Source organism: Schistocerca nitens, chromosome 5 (assembly GCF_023898315.1).
Source record: "Schistocerca nitens isolate TAMUIC-IGC-003100 chromosome 5, iqSchNite1.1, whole genome shotgun sequence".
Classification (NCBI taxonomy): Eukaryota; Metazoa; Arthropoda; class Insecta; order Orthoptera; family Acrididae; genus Schistocerca; species Schistocerca nitens.
In genome coordinates this window covers 343,127,837-343,149,072 of record NC_064618.1, presented here as the reverse complement: position 1 = coordinate 343,149,072, position 21,236 = coordinate 343,127,837, and the positions used below count along the sequence as shown (strand labels likewise).

The window sequence follows — 21,236 nt, the reverse complement described above, 5'->3', positions numbered from 1 at the left end:
AGGGCAAGAGAGGCATAACAACACATTTCCTACTCTGAATTTTGGTTCCTGTGTATCCATGAATGTCTGGACATTAACTTTGGTTCCACTGTCAGTCTTACCACATGGCAAGAATTTTTTCACATTTTGTAGAAGTCTTTTCAGCTATACTCTGCTACAGAAGTTGTCAGAGGCTTGATTAACTAGTCTTTTAAACTTGAGGTGAAGTTTATCTACATGGTCCTGCCCAAAGCTAAATTATTCACATTCCTGTCTCTGTCTACTTTACAGACCATGCACACCTTTGTTCATTTTAGTTACCCTCTAAAGTTTGGTAAGGGGTCAGGTGTATTTCTTGTCATTAGATCTAATATTATATTTCCATCATTGGTGCACTTCTGAACTACCTGTTCTAAGTAGTTTTCAGATAAAGCATTTAGTACTATATTGCAGGATATCTTGTTGTTTATCTGTAACTATCGAAATACGTATTTAAATATTCTACTCTATTAAGTTAAGTGGTTAATGGATAAATACATGACAAATTATACTCTGTTAGTTCCTGTATTTCATCAACAATCTCTTAAAAGTGCCTGATGAGTATGGTTGACCCAAATAATGAGCATCTTGTAAGTCTCAGGGTCATCTGAATATTGTAAAATGCTCTGGACATTTTTCTTTAAGCACTGGAGATCATTTTTGGAAGCATTGATCCTCTGTTAGCCACTAGCACTACAAAAGTGGACTTCAATATCTTCTCTCTTTCACATGACTTATCCTCCTGGTGTTTGACTGTGCAAAAGTTTTATATTTATGTGCAAGGTACAAAACATCAGTACAAGCTGGTCATGTAAACTTCAGTATAAAACAATATATGAACTGAGAAAATTACTTTGATTTTGTAAATAAAGAAATACATTCACTGGTATAGTGAGATACAGTGAACATGCAAATAAGCCAACTGATTTAAACAATAAATAAGCATTTTCTGATGTAAATGAATAGCCATCAAATTGAGTTTGCATTTAATTGTGTTTAATGTGAGCAATACCCAAAAATAAGTAATAATTGGCCTTAAGAAAGAAAAATGTTGTCAATAGGGCATAATTAATTTTAATTTCACATCACATGTGATGTTCTGATGCATTTTACTCTGCTCTCTTGCACAGAATACAGGTGCATTCAGAAATCAGTTCCTGGACAATCGCTGTGTATCATACTGACCTGTTTCTTGAAGGTAAAGCCATAACCTGTAGTTGTAGTTGCACCGACATAGCGACCATTTCTAAGAATTGGCTCCCCTCCCCAAGGCCAGTAATCAACTTCATGGTCATGGTCTTGCAAGAGCAACTGCACATACATTCGCTTTACTCCTTCTTCTCTTTGTTTTAAAAGAGCATCTCGGCCTATGAAATCCAGGTCTTTCTGTTAATTAGAAAAAATTGATTATAAGCTTTAAATTATAACTCCATTACAATCACCTGACTAACATTTCTGACTTGAATCAAAACAAAATTGGTGTCAGTATCATACTCAAGACTTGATACTTTTCACGGTGTAGCTTAATTTTTGAAGTAGATTTGAGTGTGCTTTTTGCATATATGCAACTGGATACGAAAAAGAAATACAGATTCAGAAGATAAACAAAATAAAAAACTCACATTAAACTTAACACGCCAAGAGCGACCACATTCTAGTGGAGTTGTAGTTGTGTCCAGATCTTGCCCCCAAAATGCATAAAATCTTTCTACTCGGATAGCTCTCATTGCATAATATCCAGCATGTTTTATTCCAAATTCTTTACCAACTTCCATCAGTCTTGTATAAACATGCAGAGCATACTGTTGAAAAATAATACAAACAGTACAGTGTTAATAAAAAGAAAAGAAACTTAAAATAAAAACAAAAATTAGACAGTGGTCACAACTGTTTACATATTTACCGGTTTAATATCATTTGCTTGAGATACTCAAGAGTCTTGGTGTTATTGAAGGCAGAATTTAGTAAATGTTAAAAGCTAAAAGAAGAATAGCATGAACAATTGTAATAGTCCTCCCAAAGAGAATTTATTTGTTTAATATGTTTTCCTACTAATCAACACATGGTGCGGAATGAGTTATATCATATTTATCCAGACCACTTTAGACCACTTAAGACAACCTTCTCTATGAGTCATGAATAACTAATATACATTACCTCATTTGGTATGTAAAGCACATAACCAAGTTCTCCAGTATGTGTCAAGTTCATTGCTCGAATACCATTTGCCAGCCCAACATCAAGTTCCTGTGGGGAAAGATGCTAATTAATGAACAATGAACAAGCATATTCTTTGAAATTGAAACAGCCACTATCAATAAAAACAATTCAGTAAAGTTTTTCATTTCCACCAATGTTGCATTATTAGGAGATAACGATAGCTCATCTACATCTACAAACACGCACTGCAAACTACTGTGGAATGCATCACAGGGATGCTTAGCACTGTAACACAAAACACATATTAGGTGACACATATGGAGCACAGAAGAATAACTGCTTAAATGCCTCTTTATGCCCAGTAATTAGACCAATATTGATGCCATGGTCCCTTTGGTCAAAGGCTTCTGTCCAGTCACTCATCGACTAGTCTGAGATGGCAATAGAAGAAAGCAAGAACAAAATAGAAGTTTTAAGTGTCACATTTAAGAAATCATTCGCACAGGAGGATCATACGAACACCATCATTTGACTGTTGTACTGCCTCCCGCATGGAGGACATAAAAATAGGCATCCCTTGCACACAGAAGCAACTGAAAAGAGTCTTAAACAAATAAGTCACCAAGTTCAGAAAATAGTGGCAACTTCAAGCTTTGATTTTATGTGTGAGGCAGTGGAACTGGAAGCTTTGATTTTATGTGTGAAGCATGCTTGAACAGCACAGTTGGTGGCGCACTGTGCACAAATAACAAGGATCTGGGTTCGAACCCATGCAACTTATACTTTCAACTCAATACAAATGGTCATTGTAGCTTACAATCTACCAAAAAGTAAAAATTCATTTGAGTTAGCTGTATTTTCCTAACATACACAAAAAAATTTCTGTCTCAGTACCTGATTTACAAGTCAGCTTTAATAAATCAGTGTTCTGATAGCACACAGCATATGCATAACTTTTAGTTATTTGTTAGCATTTATGCAGAAAAGTTTGAGTTACTGGTTGTTTTTTTATTTCCAGATTTGAAAACATAAAAAATATCACTAACTTCTATTTCCAAATAAAGACTGTAAAACACCAGACGACATTCAACATTCTCTACGAGAATATCACTAAATGTAAAGTTAAATTTTTTGCTTTAGTTTAACCATCTAATGATATGAGACCTGACCAGAAAATTTAGATATAGCAATGAATGTAACATAATCAAGTTTTGCCAACATTCTTCAAAATATTACTTCTTATTCTTTTCCTAGGAGTAAATGCATAATTTCAATTAACTGTGTTTCAATCTGTATTCTCATTTTTAGGAAGAATACGGTGATCAGTCCTCCTTTAGGCACCACACATGTGGCTAATGGAAATGGAATGCAACTTATGAAATGCCAAATAAACTTCCTTTAAAACTAAGATCTGTACAGCATAACTACATTGTAATGTGCACTTACCTTGAATGTGAAGAAGGGGAATGACTTAGGGTTTAGATCAGAATCTGTTAGTAGAGAAAGCAGTTGTTTGGTGAAAGGTCCCATTATACAGATTGCAGTGTACATTGATGTAACATCAGACATCATAACAGAACCGTCAGAGGGCAGGTGTCGTTTTATCCAAGACTTGCATCTAGTTTGTTGGATTGTCGGAGCAATCATCATGTAACTACAAATTTAAAAGTATATACATATTTTTAAATTCTTGTGACTGGAACCGAATGAAAATAAAATGCATACTTACATGGCAAAACAATTCTTTTTTTATAAGCATTGCGTCTTTAAACTTACATTCATTATGTTAATTAACAAGTTTTGTTTAATATAACCACTGTCTTAATATCCCACTGCACAGATGAAAGACAACTTTGTTTCAATTTTTTCACATGTGGTCAAGATTGTAAATTTAATTTGTAGCAGTTGCAGCAGCTTTCACCATTAACACTTTCTTAGTAAGATGTGAATACATAATTCACATGTCTGTGTCGCATAAGGACATAGACAAATTTCAGGAGAAATGGGAGAAGGGGAAGGGTTATAGGACATGAAAAGAAGAGCATTACAGTCAATGACAAACATTCTATTTCATTAAAATGACTGCTTAAACAACTACCAAAACACAAAATTAAACAGCAAAAGCAGTTCTTCCCTAATACTTTCTTTTCCGTTTTTTTAAAAGCAGTTTTCCCCCATGAAGCCTTATTGAATTTATTTCCTGAAAATCTCTGTGGAAATAATTCTGTAGCTGTTTGTTACTCAAAGAGAAATATCACAAAGATCTTTTCTGCCACTGAGAATGAATGGAAGTCTGAGCAGATTATCATCCCTGTTTTAATCAAAAAAAATTTTATTGTCTACACAATACCTGTACATGACCCTATATATCCTAGTAAATACATTTGTTACAAAAAATGCTTTTTTTTAACACTGATGATGACTGACAGCCATCTGAAATTAGACTGAAATAAATTCACTGAATGTGAGTAACAACTAAGAGACTACGGTACAAAGATGCAGACAATGTGACATACAGAAGTCTGGATCAGTCCAGGAGGCATGCACTGATAGCCTAATGGCAAGGCTTGTGATAAATGGGAAATCCTGGTCCAAGTCCTAGCCCGGCACAAATTTTCAAATGTCAGCAACAGGTAGACCATCCGTACATAAAACAGCTGACACAAAGTTATTCACATTCAGTGAATTTATTTCAACCTAGCTAATTGTTTAAAAGCCTGGGGCACAGTTTTTCTTTGGTGTGGGATTTTGTGGTCCACTTACTGATTCTCAGCCAGTCTTGCTAAGCTGCAATCATTTTCATAGCCTCCACGTTGATTCTGCATCCCAGTGTGAATAATGCCACCAATAGAAATGTCCACATCATTTGAACACAAATACTGTAAAGCATCCACCACCTCTGTTCCTTTGGACTGCAATACAAAAGGAATCTTGTAAGACACACTGTGAAAAATGTGAATCTGAATTAAACATACGAACCTTTTAAAAACATAAGTACGTATTTTATACAGGAGTGTAATAATTCAACAACATAATTATTGTGCCTCTTTTAAAATAAGTGATACCAGAAGATCCCAACGGTCCTACCTAACATGGGAGACTGACTTTATTTTACAGATAAAATTACGAATTAAGGACAGGTAATTTTGAAATCAGCAGCTGTTTTGCTTAGTTTTCAAATTTCACATGAAAGTGAATTAGACATTAACAATCATAACACAGTTATTTGTCTATCGTTTACCTGTATACTTGGAAAACAGTCACCAAGTTTATGGCAGTGAATACTTTAGATCTTACCATATACTGATTAATGGTTCTTCTTTTCACTTACGTGCAGACTGTAGAGAGAACAATTGTTTGTAAGTTGATAAGCCCATTTTAAGTATTCTAATCTTAACAGCTGGTACAAAAAATGTGTAGAAAGCTGAATGATTTTGCTGACTTTCTCACTGAGAACATGGTATTGATATTTTGTAAGCAGACTGTTGAGTGATACTTGGCATCTTTGTTCATATGTCTGCCAAGTCAGGTTTTTCAACTTTTCTATAAAGTTATTATTTATTCCGATATTTTTCAATGACTGGCAACTCTTTGTCAGGTCAAGCTCATATGTATATCATAAATGGAAGCAGTATCTAATTAAAGTGTGTGTGTATGTGTGTGTTTTGTAAGTAATCCCTCTGATAAAGCAATCTGTTAGATCCTTCTTATACACGGGAACTCTCTCCTTTCATTATCCACAAGTGTGAACACTAAATTATGTATTATGTAAATCATATTTCATGGAGGATTGGAGTGAGCTGTGTTGTAGAAACAAGTCAATGGTGTACATTTTATTGCGTAATACAATGAAATAGCTTAACTTTATGGTATTACAGGGCTAATATTAATGGTACAATGAAAAGTTCAGGTTGGAATATGAACAGTTGTGAAAAAATATATTGCTGCTCACCACAAAAATGACTACTCACCATAAAGATGACGTGTTGAGTTGCAGACAAAAACAATGAAATATGTCATATGTGCTGTAAGTAGCAAACTATCCTTTGCATAATTGTTAATATACTTACACACAGGGTGCTCTAAAATTCCCCTTACAAACTTCCAGGGTTTGTAGAGGGGTCTGAGTAGATGATATTTTGAATTGGAGCCCTGGTCTGGAAATGAACCATTTCTGTGGTACAACCATTTGAAAATGTGTTGGTAATGTGACCACTTTCACAAGTAATTTATTAGATATGGACCAGTACTTTATTTGTTTTACAATTCCACTCACTGATTACCAAAGAAACAAATAGGAAACTGCATCAGTTTTCATAAACACTGTTATTCTGATCCACTACAAGTAAGCTGGCAACCACCAAGGTCAGTGCACACATTGTACCTATGAATGATGGGGTACAGACACAGTACCATACCCGATGAATCTCCAACTGTCTCACATTGACCACAACTCATGCCACCTGATCTTCTTTTGTCTCTACAGGAGTCTTATAAACCAAAATGTTCATTTGACCCCAGAGGAAAAATTCCAATGGAGTCATACCCTGTGGCCATGGAGGCCATGAGACTGGATCACCTTGTCCTACCAATCTGTGTCCAAATTGATGGTCCAGATGTTCCTGAACATGATGTGAAAAGTGAGCGGAAGCTGTCACATTGCTCTAACACTCACAAACAAATGAATGAGGCTTGAACTAGGTCAGAGAGGTAAGACAGACATCAGATGACATTAGCTGATCTGATGTTATCACCCACCGATCCCACAATGGCTACCCCATTGCATACCTAACTAGCAAACATGTTGTCAGATGGCTGTAGGATGGAAATGGTGGATTTCCAGATGTAAGTTCCAGTTCAAAGATTGTCTTCTCAGTCTGCTCTACAAGTTCTAGAACTTTGTAAAGAGTATTTTAGAGCACCATGCATAATCTAATGCATTAATTCTAGGTGATCCTGTAAAGATAATTTTCAGTGGAGTAGGAGCTGGCCTGTAGAATATTCTTTAATTAATTTTTGAACTCCCACATGATATCTAATATGCTCTGGCAGGTAGCTGAATACATGTTTACCCATGTTTTACTCCTTTCTATACTAATGTTTAATTACACTAATGTTTAATTCATGTAGTCTTTTCAGATATTTTTTTTGTTCCTAGTATTATTATAATCACACTTTGTACTACTTTTTGAGGAAAGAGAAGTATTGGTAACAAAAAAGGACATTAATGTATATAACCGTATGTTAAGCAACCAGTTGCATAAAAGAAATTTAAGTTCTTTACCTGAAGAAGGGTATTAAATGCTCAAAACTGGAAAAGAAATTAAATTTCTTTTCTGCAACTGGTTGCTTATTATTTCATTATATATGATTATGGATTCTTAGGATAGATAAAACACTAAAATTAATGTATGTATTGTGAAATAGTTGTCATAACACAAATTTCAGAAGAGGTCTCTGTTGCATGTATTAGAACTAATACCACATAAAAATCTCTCAAGACGCTTTTTCAGTCTGAAACTTTTAGCCATGTAATAATACAATGAAGGTTTCACAGCTGGTATTTACTTCTGCTAAAATTTATGGACTGAGGGATCATGTCAATGCAGAATATAATTCAGTAACATTTCATTCCTATAAATTCAAGGCCTCTGTAGCTTTCTACTGCCACTGTTTAATCACTGATGACGTCCCCCACAGGTGGTAACAAACGTTCTGGGAGTAGTAAGTTTTTATAGAACTTAATCCCTGTAAGTTATTTTCCTCCCTCCCCCCTCTCCCCCAACCAAAAAATTATATTATTCATTAGTTAATGGAAATATGTAGAATAAACTGACTTCTTCAGTTTTAAATTTGCTAAAATTATAATCATGCATATTGTAAATGTACAGGGTGTCCATAATAGTTAGGCAAGCTCATCTATCACTGCAAGGTCGCACCATATTAGATGGGAGAAATTGGTTTCGAATTGTTTTGTGGCCAGAAACCGCATAAAAAGTGAAATGGTGTCAGTTTTTAATTTTTCTGGGAAAAAACTTCATAAAAAGCAAAATGACATTGGTTTCTAATTTTTGCAAGAATGACGAAAGACATGTTCAATACAATGGCCACCGTTTTCTTCCACAAGTTGAAATCGAGAAATAGCATGTTCCACAACACGCTGGAGTGTACTGGAGGGTGTCACATTTGGAGTTTATTACACAATGCAGTACGTATTGGGAGATGATGAAGCTTGCACAGGATAGATTAGCATGGAGAGCTGCATCAAACCAGTCTCAGGACTGAAGACCACAACAACAACAACAACAACAACAACAACAACAACAACAACACAATGTGTGCCTTCAATTCAGCTGTGTTCAAAACTGGTGCACTGAACATAACGTCTTTTAGATAACCCCACAGCCAGAAGCCACACAGATTAAGATCAAGTGATTTGGATTGCCAGACTGTAGGAAAATGATGGCTGATAATCTAGCATTTATGAAATGCCTCTGCAGCAGCACTTTACTGGTTGTGCAATGTGCAAAGGAGTACCATCATCGCATTTACCACTGATGGTACAGATAACAGGACGTGCAGGACTCATCTCCTCGAAAAAAATGAGGCCCTACAATGAAAGATGCCATTAACCTGCACCACATGATCATCTTTATAGAATGAAGTGGTATCAGTTGAAGTGTGTTTGTATTGACATGTTCCTGGAGACAGAAATGAGCTTTATCTGTCTGCAGAATGTTCCATGGCCATTCATTGTCCACTTCCATGTGAGCAAGAAATTTTAGAGCAAATGTTTGCCTTACTGGCAGGTCAGCAGAAAGAAATTACTGAAAATGGATGATTTTGTATGGATAGCAATGCAGGAAGTTTCACAGGAGCCATGTCCAACATTTGCAGCCCTGACCAACATTCAGCCAATTGCTCATGCACTGCACGTATACACACCACCACTCAACTCCTCTGCAATGGTGTGGCCACACCTTCGACAGATGTCGGATCAACTACTTTCCTCCCTCTGTCACACTGCATTTCAAAAGAACCTGTCTTATCAAATTTTGTAATCAGTTTCTCCAGACCCTTAGCAGGTATTGCATCAATGCCTTTTTTCATGCCCTCGAGTGTCCGGGAGTTCTTACGAATGGTGCACGATCTGTCTAGGAGACAGTCATGTTGGGCATCTCAGAAGCAATCTGAGAAACAGCCATGTGCAGTGCATCTGATGGTGTGCATATTCTTATAATTATTTTTTTGTTCCATGACATTTCCCAATGCATCATTAATATGCTGTTCAAATTTGACATATTTCTGAGTAGTGGTTCTCTTTCTACAGCATTTTGAAACTGGAGCTTTAATTGTGGACACCTTCAGTTGAGCTACAGTGCTTCATTACTTCTAGGGTACTGTATTCCCAACTCAGGTTGTTACTGACAGCAATCTGGAAAACTGAGTATTATCCACTCTTTGTATTTCATTATTTGAACAGACTGTGGTCATAGCTTCTGGAGTTCTATGAATACAACTGAACAATATTTAAAGATAATCCATTTGCTTAAAGTAACCTCACACATTCTTATTCCAGATATTAATTTGTGTCACATGTCAGAATTTTGACTCACTGATATTTCAATTAATTGGCACTATATTTTTAGTGATACGCACAACTGTACATTCCTCTACATCAATGGTTGACTAGAAACTACATTCTGCCTTACATTACTGGTGTGATGCCGAGCTTTGCACTATATATTGAAACAGCATCAGAAAATACTTTACTTTAAATAACTGCAGACTTTGAAAATGATCTGAAGCTACTGCAGTTATTATCTACCATGTCATTAATAAGCAAACAGTAACACTAGTGCCACTAGGACTCTTCTCTAAGGCTCATTTTACCATCTTAATTAGACAAATAGTTTATCATCACTTTTACATGTAATTCACTGAAGCTAGTTCAGTTCAGAAATAAGAAGTCAATACCTGTTCACTATTACTTTCAGTAGTCACTGGGATCTAAAGTGTACGAAAAATTCTCAAATTTGGACACCAGTAACAAACTGTTCTCAGTACTAACAGACAAAAACATCAAGTCTCTGGTTAAGCCTACATAATCTTATTAAAACTCTAACTGCTTGATGAAACTCCAGATATTTTCTGCTACCAGCATGTATACTGTCAGTGCCACTAGCATGTATATTTCTAGATCCAGTGCTGTGGCACAGTGTTCAAAAAGTTATAGTGATTTCACCAGTTTCCTGCTAAAGAAAACATATCATTTGCCAATTGAGTCACTTACAGTGATAAGAGAAATAAATGGTATTTTATGAGGCTGTTATGTTTTGATGAAAAAGGTAAATCAGCCATCAATCTGACGATTGACTTGAACATCACAATGCTTCCCTCAGCTTGGCCCTACCTTTGACCTTGGCCTGCCTTTGACCTTTGCAGAAACACTTACACAGCCAATTAAAGGGGGCCTCAACTGCGCAGTGCAGCTTGCCATTTCACACACAGAAGATGCTAAAAGAGTGCTGTTTCAGAGGCATGGCTCACTCCAAAGTGAAGTGTTTCACTTTGCTACTACCCCTTTCAGCAGTAACCGTATTTGCTATTGAGCTCTTTCTTTCAGAATAATGTAAAATAAAAGGCAGCAAATGTAAAAATTAGAAATAATTGGGGTAAGATGATTACTGCTCTGGTGAGAATGGATGCTCTTAGCCAATTAGGTGTGCAAGTAGCCTATTACCAGAAGCATTCAGATGCAGAACATGTCATGAGTTATGTTATATTGTTGTTGTTGTTGTTGTGGTCTTCAGTCCAGAGACTGGTTTGATGCAGCTCTCCATGTTACCCTATCCTGTGCAAGCTTTTTCATCTCCCAGTACCTACTGCATCCTCCATCATTCTGAAGCTGCTTAGTGTATTCATCTCTTCGTCTCCCTCTACGATTTTTACCCTCCACGCTGCCCTCCAGTACTAAATTGGTGATCCCTTGATGCCTCAGAACATGTCCTACCAACCGATCCCTTCTTCTGGTCAAGTTGTGCCACAAACTACTCTTCTCCCCAATCCTATTCAATACTTCCTCATTAGTTATGTGATCTACCCATCTAATCTTCAGCATTCTTCTGTAGCACCACATTTCGAAAGCTTCTATTCTCTTCTTGTCCAAACTATTTATCGTCCATGTTTCACTTCCATACATGGCTACACTCCATACAAATACTTTCAGAAATGACTTCCTGACACTTAAATCTATACTCGATGTTAACAAATTTCTCTTCTTCAGAAATGCTTTCCCTGCCATTGCCAGTCTACATTTTATATCCTCTCTACTTCGACCATCATCAGTTATTTTGCTTCCCAAATAGCAAAACTCCTTTACTACTTTAAGTGTCTCATTTCCTAATCTAATTCCCTCAGCATCACCCGACGTAATTCGACTACATTCCATTATCCTCGTTTTGCTTTTGTTGATGTTCATCTTATACCCTCCTTTCAAGATGCTATCCATTCCATTCAACTGCTCTTCCAAGTCCTTTGCTGTCTCTCACAGAATTACAATGTCATCGGCGAACCTCAAAGTTTTTATTTCTTCTTCATGGATTTTAATACCTATTCCAAATTTTTCTTTTGTTTCCTTCACTGCTTGCTCAATATACAGATTGAATAACATCAGGGACAGGTTACAACCCTGTCTCACTCCCTTCCCAACCGCTGCTTCCCTTTGATGCCCCTCGACTCTTATAACTGCCATCTGGTTTCTGTACAAATTGTAAATAGCCTTTCGCTCCCTGTAATTTACCACTGCCACCTTCAGAATTTGAAAGAGCGTATTCCAGTCAACATTGTCAAAAGCTTTCTCTAAGTCTACAAATGCTAGAAACGTAGGTTTTGCCTTTCCTTAATCTGGCTTCTAAGATAAGTCGTAGGGTCAGTATTGCCTCACGTGTTCCAACATTTCTACGGAATCCAAACTGATCTTCCCCGATGTCGGCTTCTACTAGTTTTCCATTCGTCTGTAAAGAATTCACGTTAGTATTTTGCAGCCATGACTTATTAAACTGATAGTTCGGTAATTTTCACATTTGTCAACACCTGCTTTCTTTGGGATTGGAATTATTATATTCTTCTTGAAGTCTGAGGGTATTTCGTCTGTTTCATACATCTTGCTCACCAGATGGTAGAGTTTTGTCAGGACTGGCTCTCCCAAGGCTGTCAGTAGTTCTAATGGAATGTTGTCTACTCCCAGGGCCTTGTTTTGGCTCAGGTCTTTCAGTGCTCTGTCAAACTCTTCACGCAGTATCATATCTCCCATTTCATCTTCATCTACATCCTCTTCCATTTCCATAATATTGTCCTCAAGTACATCGCCCTTGTATAGACCCTCTATATACTCCTTCCACCTTTCTGCTTTCCCTTCTTTGCTTGGAACTGGGTTTCCATCTGAACTTTTGATATTCATAGAAGTGGTTCTCTTTTCTCTGAAGGTCTCTTTAATTTTCCTGTGGGCTGTATCTATCTTACCCCTAGTGAGATAAGCCTCTACATCCTTACATTTGTCCTCTAGCCATCCCTGCTTAGCCATTTTGCACTTCCTGTCGATCTCATTTTTGAGACGTTTGTATTCCTTTTGCCTGCTTCATTTACTGCATTTTAATATATTTTCTCCTTTCATCAATTAAATTCAATATATCTTCTGTTACTCAAGGATTTCTACCAGACCTCGTCTTTTTACCTACTTGATCCTCTGCTGCCTTCACTACTTCATCCCTCAAAGCTACCCATTCTTGTTATAATGTGTAAAGATATGCCATGATGATTACCAGTAAGAAACTGGAGCTAATTTTTAAAATACTAAAAGCAACACGAGAGAAGTGTAACATAATTACCAATTAAAACATTATATCAAAATAAGAATAGCTGTTGTGCAAGCCAGTTGACCACATTAATCTCTGACTTTTTGTAGCTAACTTGTTTCATTTGCATGCATCCGTACAGGAATCTGATTTACAGGGTGACTGTAAATAAAGTTCCAGTTCCAAAACAATGTAAAAAAAAGAACCACTGTTCAGAATGATGTCAAATTTGAATGGAATATTATCAAAAAAGTGGGAAATGTTAAGAAAACAAATAATATATGATAAAACTTTTACCAGTAGATAGTACTATTAGCATCATAATGTCAATGGACTTGGCAGAAATGACAGATGAAATGCAATATGGCAGCTATGGTGTGAGTTGCACATTAAACCAACCATACTTTGTAATGGGCATGACTGCACAAGTTTTGCATTCAACAGGTGTGACACTGTTCATTAGGCAAGCCTATCCACCATGATAATGTCATATAACACTGTATGGGAAAAACTGATTTTTAATTGCCCTGAGGCCAAAAATTGCATTAAAAGCAACAATGACATGGGTTTTTCATTGATGTGAGAGGGGCACAAGACATATTCAGTGTGCTGTCCACCATTTTCTGCCACAAGTTGAAATCTAGAAATATCATGTTCCACAACAGATCAGAGTGTCTCAGGGGTCATGTTCAGAATGTGTAGCAGTATGTGCCCTTCAGTTCAGCTACATTTCTAATCAGAGCACTGAACACAAGCATATTTTCCAGATAGTCCCAGAGCCAAAAGTCACAAGGATTAAGATCACGTGATCTGGATGGCCAAGATGTAGGAAATGATGGCTGATAATTCTAGCATTTCCAAACTGCGTCTGCAGCGACTGCTACAATGGCTGTGCAATGTGTGGAGGATCTCTGTCTTGCAAAAAAATGATCCTATCCACAAATCAATGCTGTTGAAGGGTTGGAATTACATTGGTGTGCAAATGGCTCTCATAGCACTTACCCGTGGCAATACAGGTAACAGGACCAGCAGACACATCCCCTTAAAAAAATGTGGATCTATGATAAGCAATGCCTTCATCCTGCACTACACAGTTATCTTTGCAGAATGAAGTGGTACCAGTCGATGTGTGAGTGGATTTTCTGTTGCACATACTCTGAAATTCTGTGTATTGACTTTTCTTTAGAAATGGAAATGGGCTTCATCTGTCCACAGCATGTTCCATGGTCATTCATTGCCCACTTCCATGCAAGCAAGAAATTCTAGAGCAAACATTTGTTTTACTAACAGGTCAGCATAAAGTAGCTTCTGAAAATGGGTAATTTTGTATGGACTGAAATGCAGGATGTTTCAAAGAATTTTATGTGCCATGTTCACAGGCATGTGCAAAGTTCAAGCAATTCCCTGCATGTTTGCTCATCACTGCTGAACCCTTCCTGCAAAGCTGTGGCTACATCTTCTACTGGCATGGGATCAAATGTTTACCTCCCTCTGCCACACAGTAATTAAAAAGAACCTGTCTTTTCAAATTTTGTAATCATTTTCTCCAGACACTTGGCAGACACTGGGCCAATATTTTTTTGTGCCCTCCAGTGTCCAGAAGTTCTGCAGTGCTACTGGTGCAAGTCACCATTCTTGTAAAGGTTTCCCAGCAGTGTGTGATTCTGCAGTGAGACAGTCATGCAGAGTATCTCTGGTGCAAACTGTGGAACAGCCATATACCCCGCATCTTTTACTTTGCATATTCTGCTACTTTCAGCACCATCTTGTGTTAAAATTTTTGTGAATTTTTGTTTCCATAACATTTCCCCCTCCTTTGATAATATTCCATTCAAATTTGCTGCCATTATGAGCAGTGGTTCTTTTATTTACAGCATTTGGAAACAGATACTTTAATTATAATAGCCCTATATATCTGCAGGAATTTTCCTTCTTTTCATCATTTTTACTTCCACCAGTTTCATTGTGAAAACATATACAAACTTTTGGCAGCATAACCGTCTTATTTATGACTATAATTTAAACATTCATCTTTTTAATAGACACTTTTTTGGGCAGTCAGTTACATTAAAGGATCCATTTTTAGGGTTCTGCACGTCAATCGACAAAAATGGAACCCTTTGCAGTCCTTCTGTATCTCTGCCTTTTAAAAGCCCTTTTTCTCAGGAATGGGCAGAAATATCATTTGAAATTCATGGCACATGCTAAGGTCTGTTTCCTTGGCGGTATACAAAACTGAAGTTTCCAAGCCAGTGCAGACAAAAAATGTGGCCATTTATGTCACATATTTTCATACTCAAAAAACTACTCATCAAACCTATAGGGTATTTCCTGTACAACTGGAATCATGAGATTTTGGAAGAAGCAAGGCTTCAAAGTACAACTAAAGAAAAAAGTCTGAAAACTGTTAATCTGTAATTATATCACATGAAAAAATTTTTGCATTTCTTTTCCAACTGCCTGTCTGTTTGTCCGTCCATCTGTTAGGGACCCTTTTTCTTGTGGTCGGGTAAAGGTATCATGTTGAAATTTATTTCAAATACTAAGGTCAAGTGTCCCTCGGCAGTCTAAAAAATGTAATCCTCTAACTTAATGCAATCAAAAGATAAGTCTGTCTACGTCACATATTCTGATACTCGTAAATACACTCATCAATACCAGGTACTTCTTGTTGACTAGAATCATGGAATTTGGCAGGAAGCAATGTTTAACATTACAAGTAAAGGAAAAATCTGAAAATTATTAATTTGTAATTATGCTACAGAAAAAAAAAAATCTTTTGTCATTTGTTACCTGACTTCAACTGTAAAATTAAAACATTCTCACAAGTCTTGGAAATCATGAGACCAATATTATGCCAGTATCAGTGTTGATAACAGGCAAAAATCATCAAGATTCTCGATTCTTGGGATGGATAACCAATCTATATACAAAATTAACTTTGTACAGAACCCACAGAATGCGAGTCCTACCCACATCTAGCCAATTTTTTAAAAATTGTTTTCACATTTTCACTAGTTGTATTTATCAAGCTGCTGAAATATTGCGTAAAGTTTTATTTGAGGAGTGTCTGTTAGCTATCATCCCAAGAAAGCTTTCAAAATCAGTTTTCATCACATGGTGGTGGCAGGAGAACACTCCCTCCTACTGTCGATTCATGTGGAGATTTTTTTTTATCCATCCAATTACATTACTTTTCAAAAATTGGTTATTTTTGTTGAGGTTTTTCATGATGAGATTTAAATAATCAGCACATTAAATAAGAAATTTCTTTGCTTATTGAAAGCCTCTCAGTCTCTTGGAAATTTGAAATTAAGTTATTTACTGATTTCAAAATTTTATTTTCAATGTCTAAATAGTATTTACATACCCACAAATCAATTTTTGTGAAAGAGGAATAATCACTGAGACCAACAGCCTCCCGACAAGCTGCATATTCTTCACTAACAACATCAAACCAAGGGGGCTTCACAAATGTTCCTGTACGTGCTATCCGAAATGGGATTGTTTTACTTTTTTGGTACCCATGAACAGGTCCACAAGTGTCTGTAAAAGGTGTAAGCATTATATTATTTCCAACAAAATATCCACTGCAAAAAATACATCATTACAAAATGTATTAAATATCAATATTCTCTTACTTTACTATAATTTGACTTCATAGCTATACTGAGTCATATTTGCGGCATAATAACTGCTGCAGAAGAATGACTGAAAAACTTCTGTAGAGTGTTTGTGACAAATTTGGAAACAAACTGTAATTGATAGAAATACATTCTAAAGTGTACAGTAGAAGAAATCCAATTGAACACTGAGTGTACATTGATTCATTAGATGCCGATATAAACACTCAGCTTTTTTGATCTTTCATGATGTGGAACAGCCAACACAGTCACAGAAAAAAATTAAACAAGGAGGGCAACGATTCTTCTGTTCCATAGTATTTCCATCCAAGTAAGAATCTCACTCTATCACAGCTTTCATTCTGCTGTCCAATTAGGATTACGGAAATCATTCCACCCACTTTTCCACAGGAGAAGAATGAATTCATTCAGGTATCTATTTCAGACTGTTGAAGGCAGACTGAATAGCAACAAGTCACACGTTCTCCCACATGTAGTCAGCCTCATTACTTATAGAAATTTCAAATTCCAAATACCACCAGCTGAAAAATGATATAAGCAATGAGCCGCTATTGACAGAACAAGAAGCAACTATATGATGAGATGTTCAAATGCGACCAGTACCTGCAAATCGAAAACTATTGTGTGTGCACCAAAGTGTTGTGGTAAATCACATCAAAAGTTATTACATTCTCTGAATACACTGTGCAATTTGTAAATTGATTGTGTACAGTGACTACACCAAATCTGAGACCTTTTCAGGTCTGTGGACAGGGAGTAGAAGACACTCTCAATGATTAATGAGGAACAGGAGAAAAAATATAATTCACTGGTTAATGAGAAACAGGAGAAAAAATATAAACAAACAAGGAATATCCAATGGTGCTGAAAACATTTCAGAACTACTCTCAAATTTAGTATTTGTTGAAGATACTTAATGATATAACCAGTTCCACTTTAGAAATGCAAAAATGCAGAACATGGTATAATTAATTTGAATATCTTACGGAATTCATAAAGCAAGGGCAAACAGAAACATCAAATGAATCACAGGAAACAGTTAACAGGAAATAATATTAGAATAATTAAAGGAATATCTGAAGTAATTCATAAGATCACTGAAAGGCCTTAGGCAGGAGCTTACAGTTGAACTATGAACTCTATGAGAAAAATGGTGGAATAATCTGCAAATTTTAAAGAGAGAGTGAAAATTCCAGGATCAAACACAAATTGCCATGTGAGATGAAGTGCTAACACAGAAGACATCAAAATAATGGTAGGTGTGCAGGACAAAACCATCGAGAATATTAAAGCAGAAGAGGTAAGCTTTGGTTTGAATGCAGAACTACCATAGGGGATATGAACAAAGGCTGTGAAACTGGAAGGGAGATACTAATGGGTCTGGTCATTTATACTAATCTGTGTGTTAGTGGAAGGGGTGAGCAGGTACCCTGAGTACATTAACTAGAAAAAAAGTGATCGTTCAACAGCTATCACAATTTTCTGAGGTGTTAAATGTGTCTGTGCACCATATGACAGTCAGCTGTGAGTGAGTGTCTGCTTTTCCTCATTTTTTGTTTGATTCTTTCATCTTTTGACTTTTCTATTATGGTAACTTTTTTAATTTTCTCATTTTCCTTGTCAGAACAAACCAGGAGAAAAAACTGTATGCTATCCCTGAGAATGTGATGAGAAGTTGACTTATTCTCTTTAGAGTTGATTGCACATTTAATATTTTCTCTCAGTTCTAATTTATAAGAGTTCAGTATACTTGTGCAGTGGCCGCAGCAAGAAGAGCTACAATACTGGCTAGAGATTCTCACAGTCAATACTTTACTGAATGTCAAGATTGCCTGAGCATGAACTTACTAAATTAGCACTTCTGGTGCCAGGACAAGAATGCTGTCTCAACTCAGTTATGGTGGAAATTTGTATTCATGGCACAACAGCCAACAGCTATACTAAACTGCAGAACAACAAATACAAGAACATGGAATTTAACATTTGGAATCAAGCAGAACAGGAAAATCACAAAAGGAGAGAAGACCAGGGTTTAACGTCCTGTTGACAGTGAGCTTAATGGAAATGCCAGCAATAACAGAACAGAATATAAGGGATGAACTGTGAAGAAAAGGTTTCCAAAATTAGCAGAAAAGATGCAATGCAAACAGGGATTAGGTGAAGTAAGTCTAAACAGGGAAAACTCAAGATGATAACATAAGTAATTGTGTTAATATACATTACACAGTATTTTGCGAGAAATGAAGCCAATATTGGTAATAAATATTTTCTCAGTAGCATCATTGAGTAAAATAACTCAGAAGGTGATATATTGTGTGGTTTCAGATTACAAAAGTTTCATCTGTCTACTTTATGATTTCACACATTTGCTTCACAGGCTTACATTTTGTTGTTTTTTATGAATTTTATAGCATCTGTCTACTGAAAGTACAGTTTAACACAATAATGAACGTCTGGTCACAAGGCATATGAATTAACACACTCATCTGTTCTTTTTTCAAAGCACTACAGAATTTGGCAGATAACTAATACCAAGTTATGGCCACATATGATATTGCTTTGAGGTGTAACAAACAATCCCACAAAATTTATTCAAAGTCATGGATATGACAAAAGTTACTTTGAAAACAGTGTATATGAGATCAAAACAGTTACAATGCATAAAATAAAAGAATATCTGATATCAAGACACAAAATATATTTACTCTTATATAAGAAATTTGTCATGTAACTTACCACTCTGAACAGTATTCTCTGGATCAAAGTAAGAAGGTCTCTCATATCCCATGACCTGTCCAAAGACTGCTCCAGCATCTTTCAGCTTTGGATAGATTGGTGACATTCGCAGTTTGCGGCCAGTTTTAAACTCATGGAAAGGGTAGTTAATACCATAATGCATTCCTGAAGAACAGAAAAGGGGGCTCTCGCAGTGCTATTAAAAATAACAGTTCTTTCAACAGTTTTCAAGGAAGGACAAAGTATTATGTTGCAATAAATAAATGGTTAAGTTGCTGTATAAAGTAGATAATCAAAACACATAAACAGGATTAAAACTTAAGATGAAGGTAGGACTCCACTGAAGACTTGTAAGATATCAGCCAGATGAGACACTCAGCCTGCAATCGAGGCACAATAACCACTTGTTGGCATCTGTGGAGCTTGAAGCCATGGGGTGAAGGATGCCATAGGGTTCACCACCTTCTCCTCCCCAGCCTCCATTGTATGTTTGAGTGGGCACTGACTGGACGTGGGTCCATATTGTCACGCTGGAGTGAGAGCAGACATTTGCAGATGTAAAGGTACTTTTCAAAGGCAGGAATGACAAAAGGACATGTCCACAGGACACAGAACATTAAAACTTTACAAATAAGACACAACTTGTCAAGTAAGGGAATTAAGAATAACTTTCTTGGCAGCTGAGTGTGGTCCTCCTACTATGGGAATTGTGGGCATTATTCTGCAGTTAAGGAAGTTGGTGCAAAATAGTTTCATTGGCCTGAAAAAGAATATCAGTTGGCCAATCACATGCATGGTCACATCTCTGCAGAATGTTAGGAGAGAGATAACTCACATGGGTGACTTTACTTTGAGACTAAACAAGAGACACTTCTCGGCAAGCCTTGAGATAAGGAATTCCACCTTTGAGACTCCAGAGTGATCACTTGAATGGGGACCTGGGTGAGACTTCACTTGTGAGTGTCACTGCCACTAAAGCCAAACATTCTAATCTGACCACTGCTGAAAGACATACACCTCTCACCACATTCATGCTGCTTCAAGCTGATGCTGCCAGCTGACTCCAGCAAGAATTCAGCCATGCCATCAGCAGCCAAACCATTGTCTGGTAAATGACTTGCACTACAGCACTCCCATCAGAGCCCTGGCAGTTTTGTTTGTCCCTTTAGCAATCACAATTAAAACCTCAGTAACAATCCCGAGTACCTTTTTACTGTTAACAGTTACATGATTGTCTTACTGTTAATGGTTACATCATTGTTTTATTTTCATTGGTAATGATGAAAAGTGGAGTAGTATTTTGTCAAAATAAACGTTTGTGACAATCTACTTACATTCTTGCAGTTAGGGTATTCACCATTGCTGAAAAATGTGAAGTCCAAATCATTATTGGGCAAGGGGTACTGAGTGGTTTTTTGAACCTGCCTTGGTCTGCAAAACTTCTGTTTAGGGTGTGTGAGGCTGGCAAGATAAAGCATCATGGCAAATTGTCCAACAGGGTTTCTTTGCTTAACGACACCCCACGTAATTCCGCTGAGGACACACACACCCATTCTGCTTCTTTGAGCTATCATTTATTGTCTCCTCCTGTGGGTAAAGAAACGGCTGTCTGGCAGTCATTTTCAGAACAGCAATGAGTGGTTTTTTGAGGTGAAACAGTTTCTAAATAGTAAAAATGCAGATTTGTACCACTAAGATTACCACCAAGTTATCCATGATTGGAAAAAAATGTATCAAGTTGAAGGGTGTGTATGTACAGGATGATTCTCCCAATCACAGAGTTTCATGACAGCTTCTCTCTCTTTTTAAGGTGATAATTATA

At 36.7% G+C, this 21,236-nt stretch overlaps 1 protein-coding gene across 4 annotated transcripts in view; it reads right to left on the bottom strand.

The window, feature by feature from the left end:
* The window catches only part of LOC126259473 (pyruvate dehydrogenase phosphatase regulatory subunit, mitochondrial), a 161,555-nt gene that overhangs the window by 78,792 nt on the left and 61,527 nt on the right, over positions 1 to 21,236 (bottom strand). For all 4 annotated transcript variants that reach the window (XM_049956309.1, XM_049956308.1, XM_049956306.1 and 1 more), the window contains 7 exons: positions 19,415 to 19,579; positions 16,405 to 16,580; positions 4,942 to 5,090; positions 3,625 to 3,832; positions 2,176 to 2,265; positions 1,641 to 1,820; positions 1,204 to 1,404 (listed from right to left, as the gene is read on the bottom strand). In XM_049956309.1, coding sequence (XP_049812266.1) covers positions 1,204 to 1,404; positions 1,641 to 1,820; positions 2,176 to 2,265; positions 3,625 to 3,832; positions 4,942 to 5,090; positions 16,405 to 16,580; positions 19,415 to 19,579 — 1,169 coding nt within the window. The remainder of the gene's footprint in view (positions 1 to 1,203; positions 1,405 to 1,640; positions 1,821 to 2,175; positions 2,266 to 3,624; positions 3,833 to 4,941; positions 5,091 to 16,404; positions 16,581 to 19,414; positions 19,580 to 21,236) is intronic.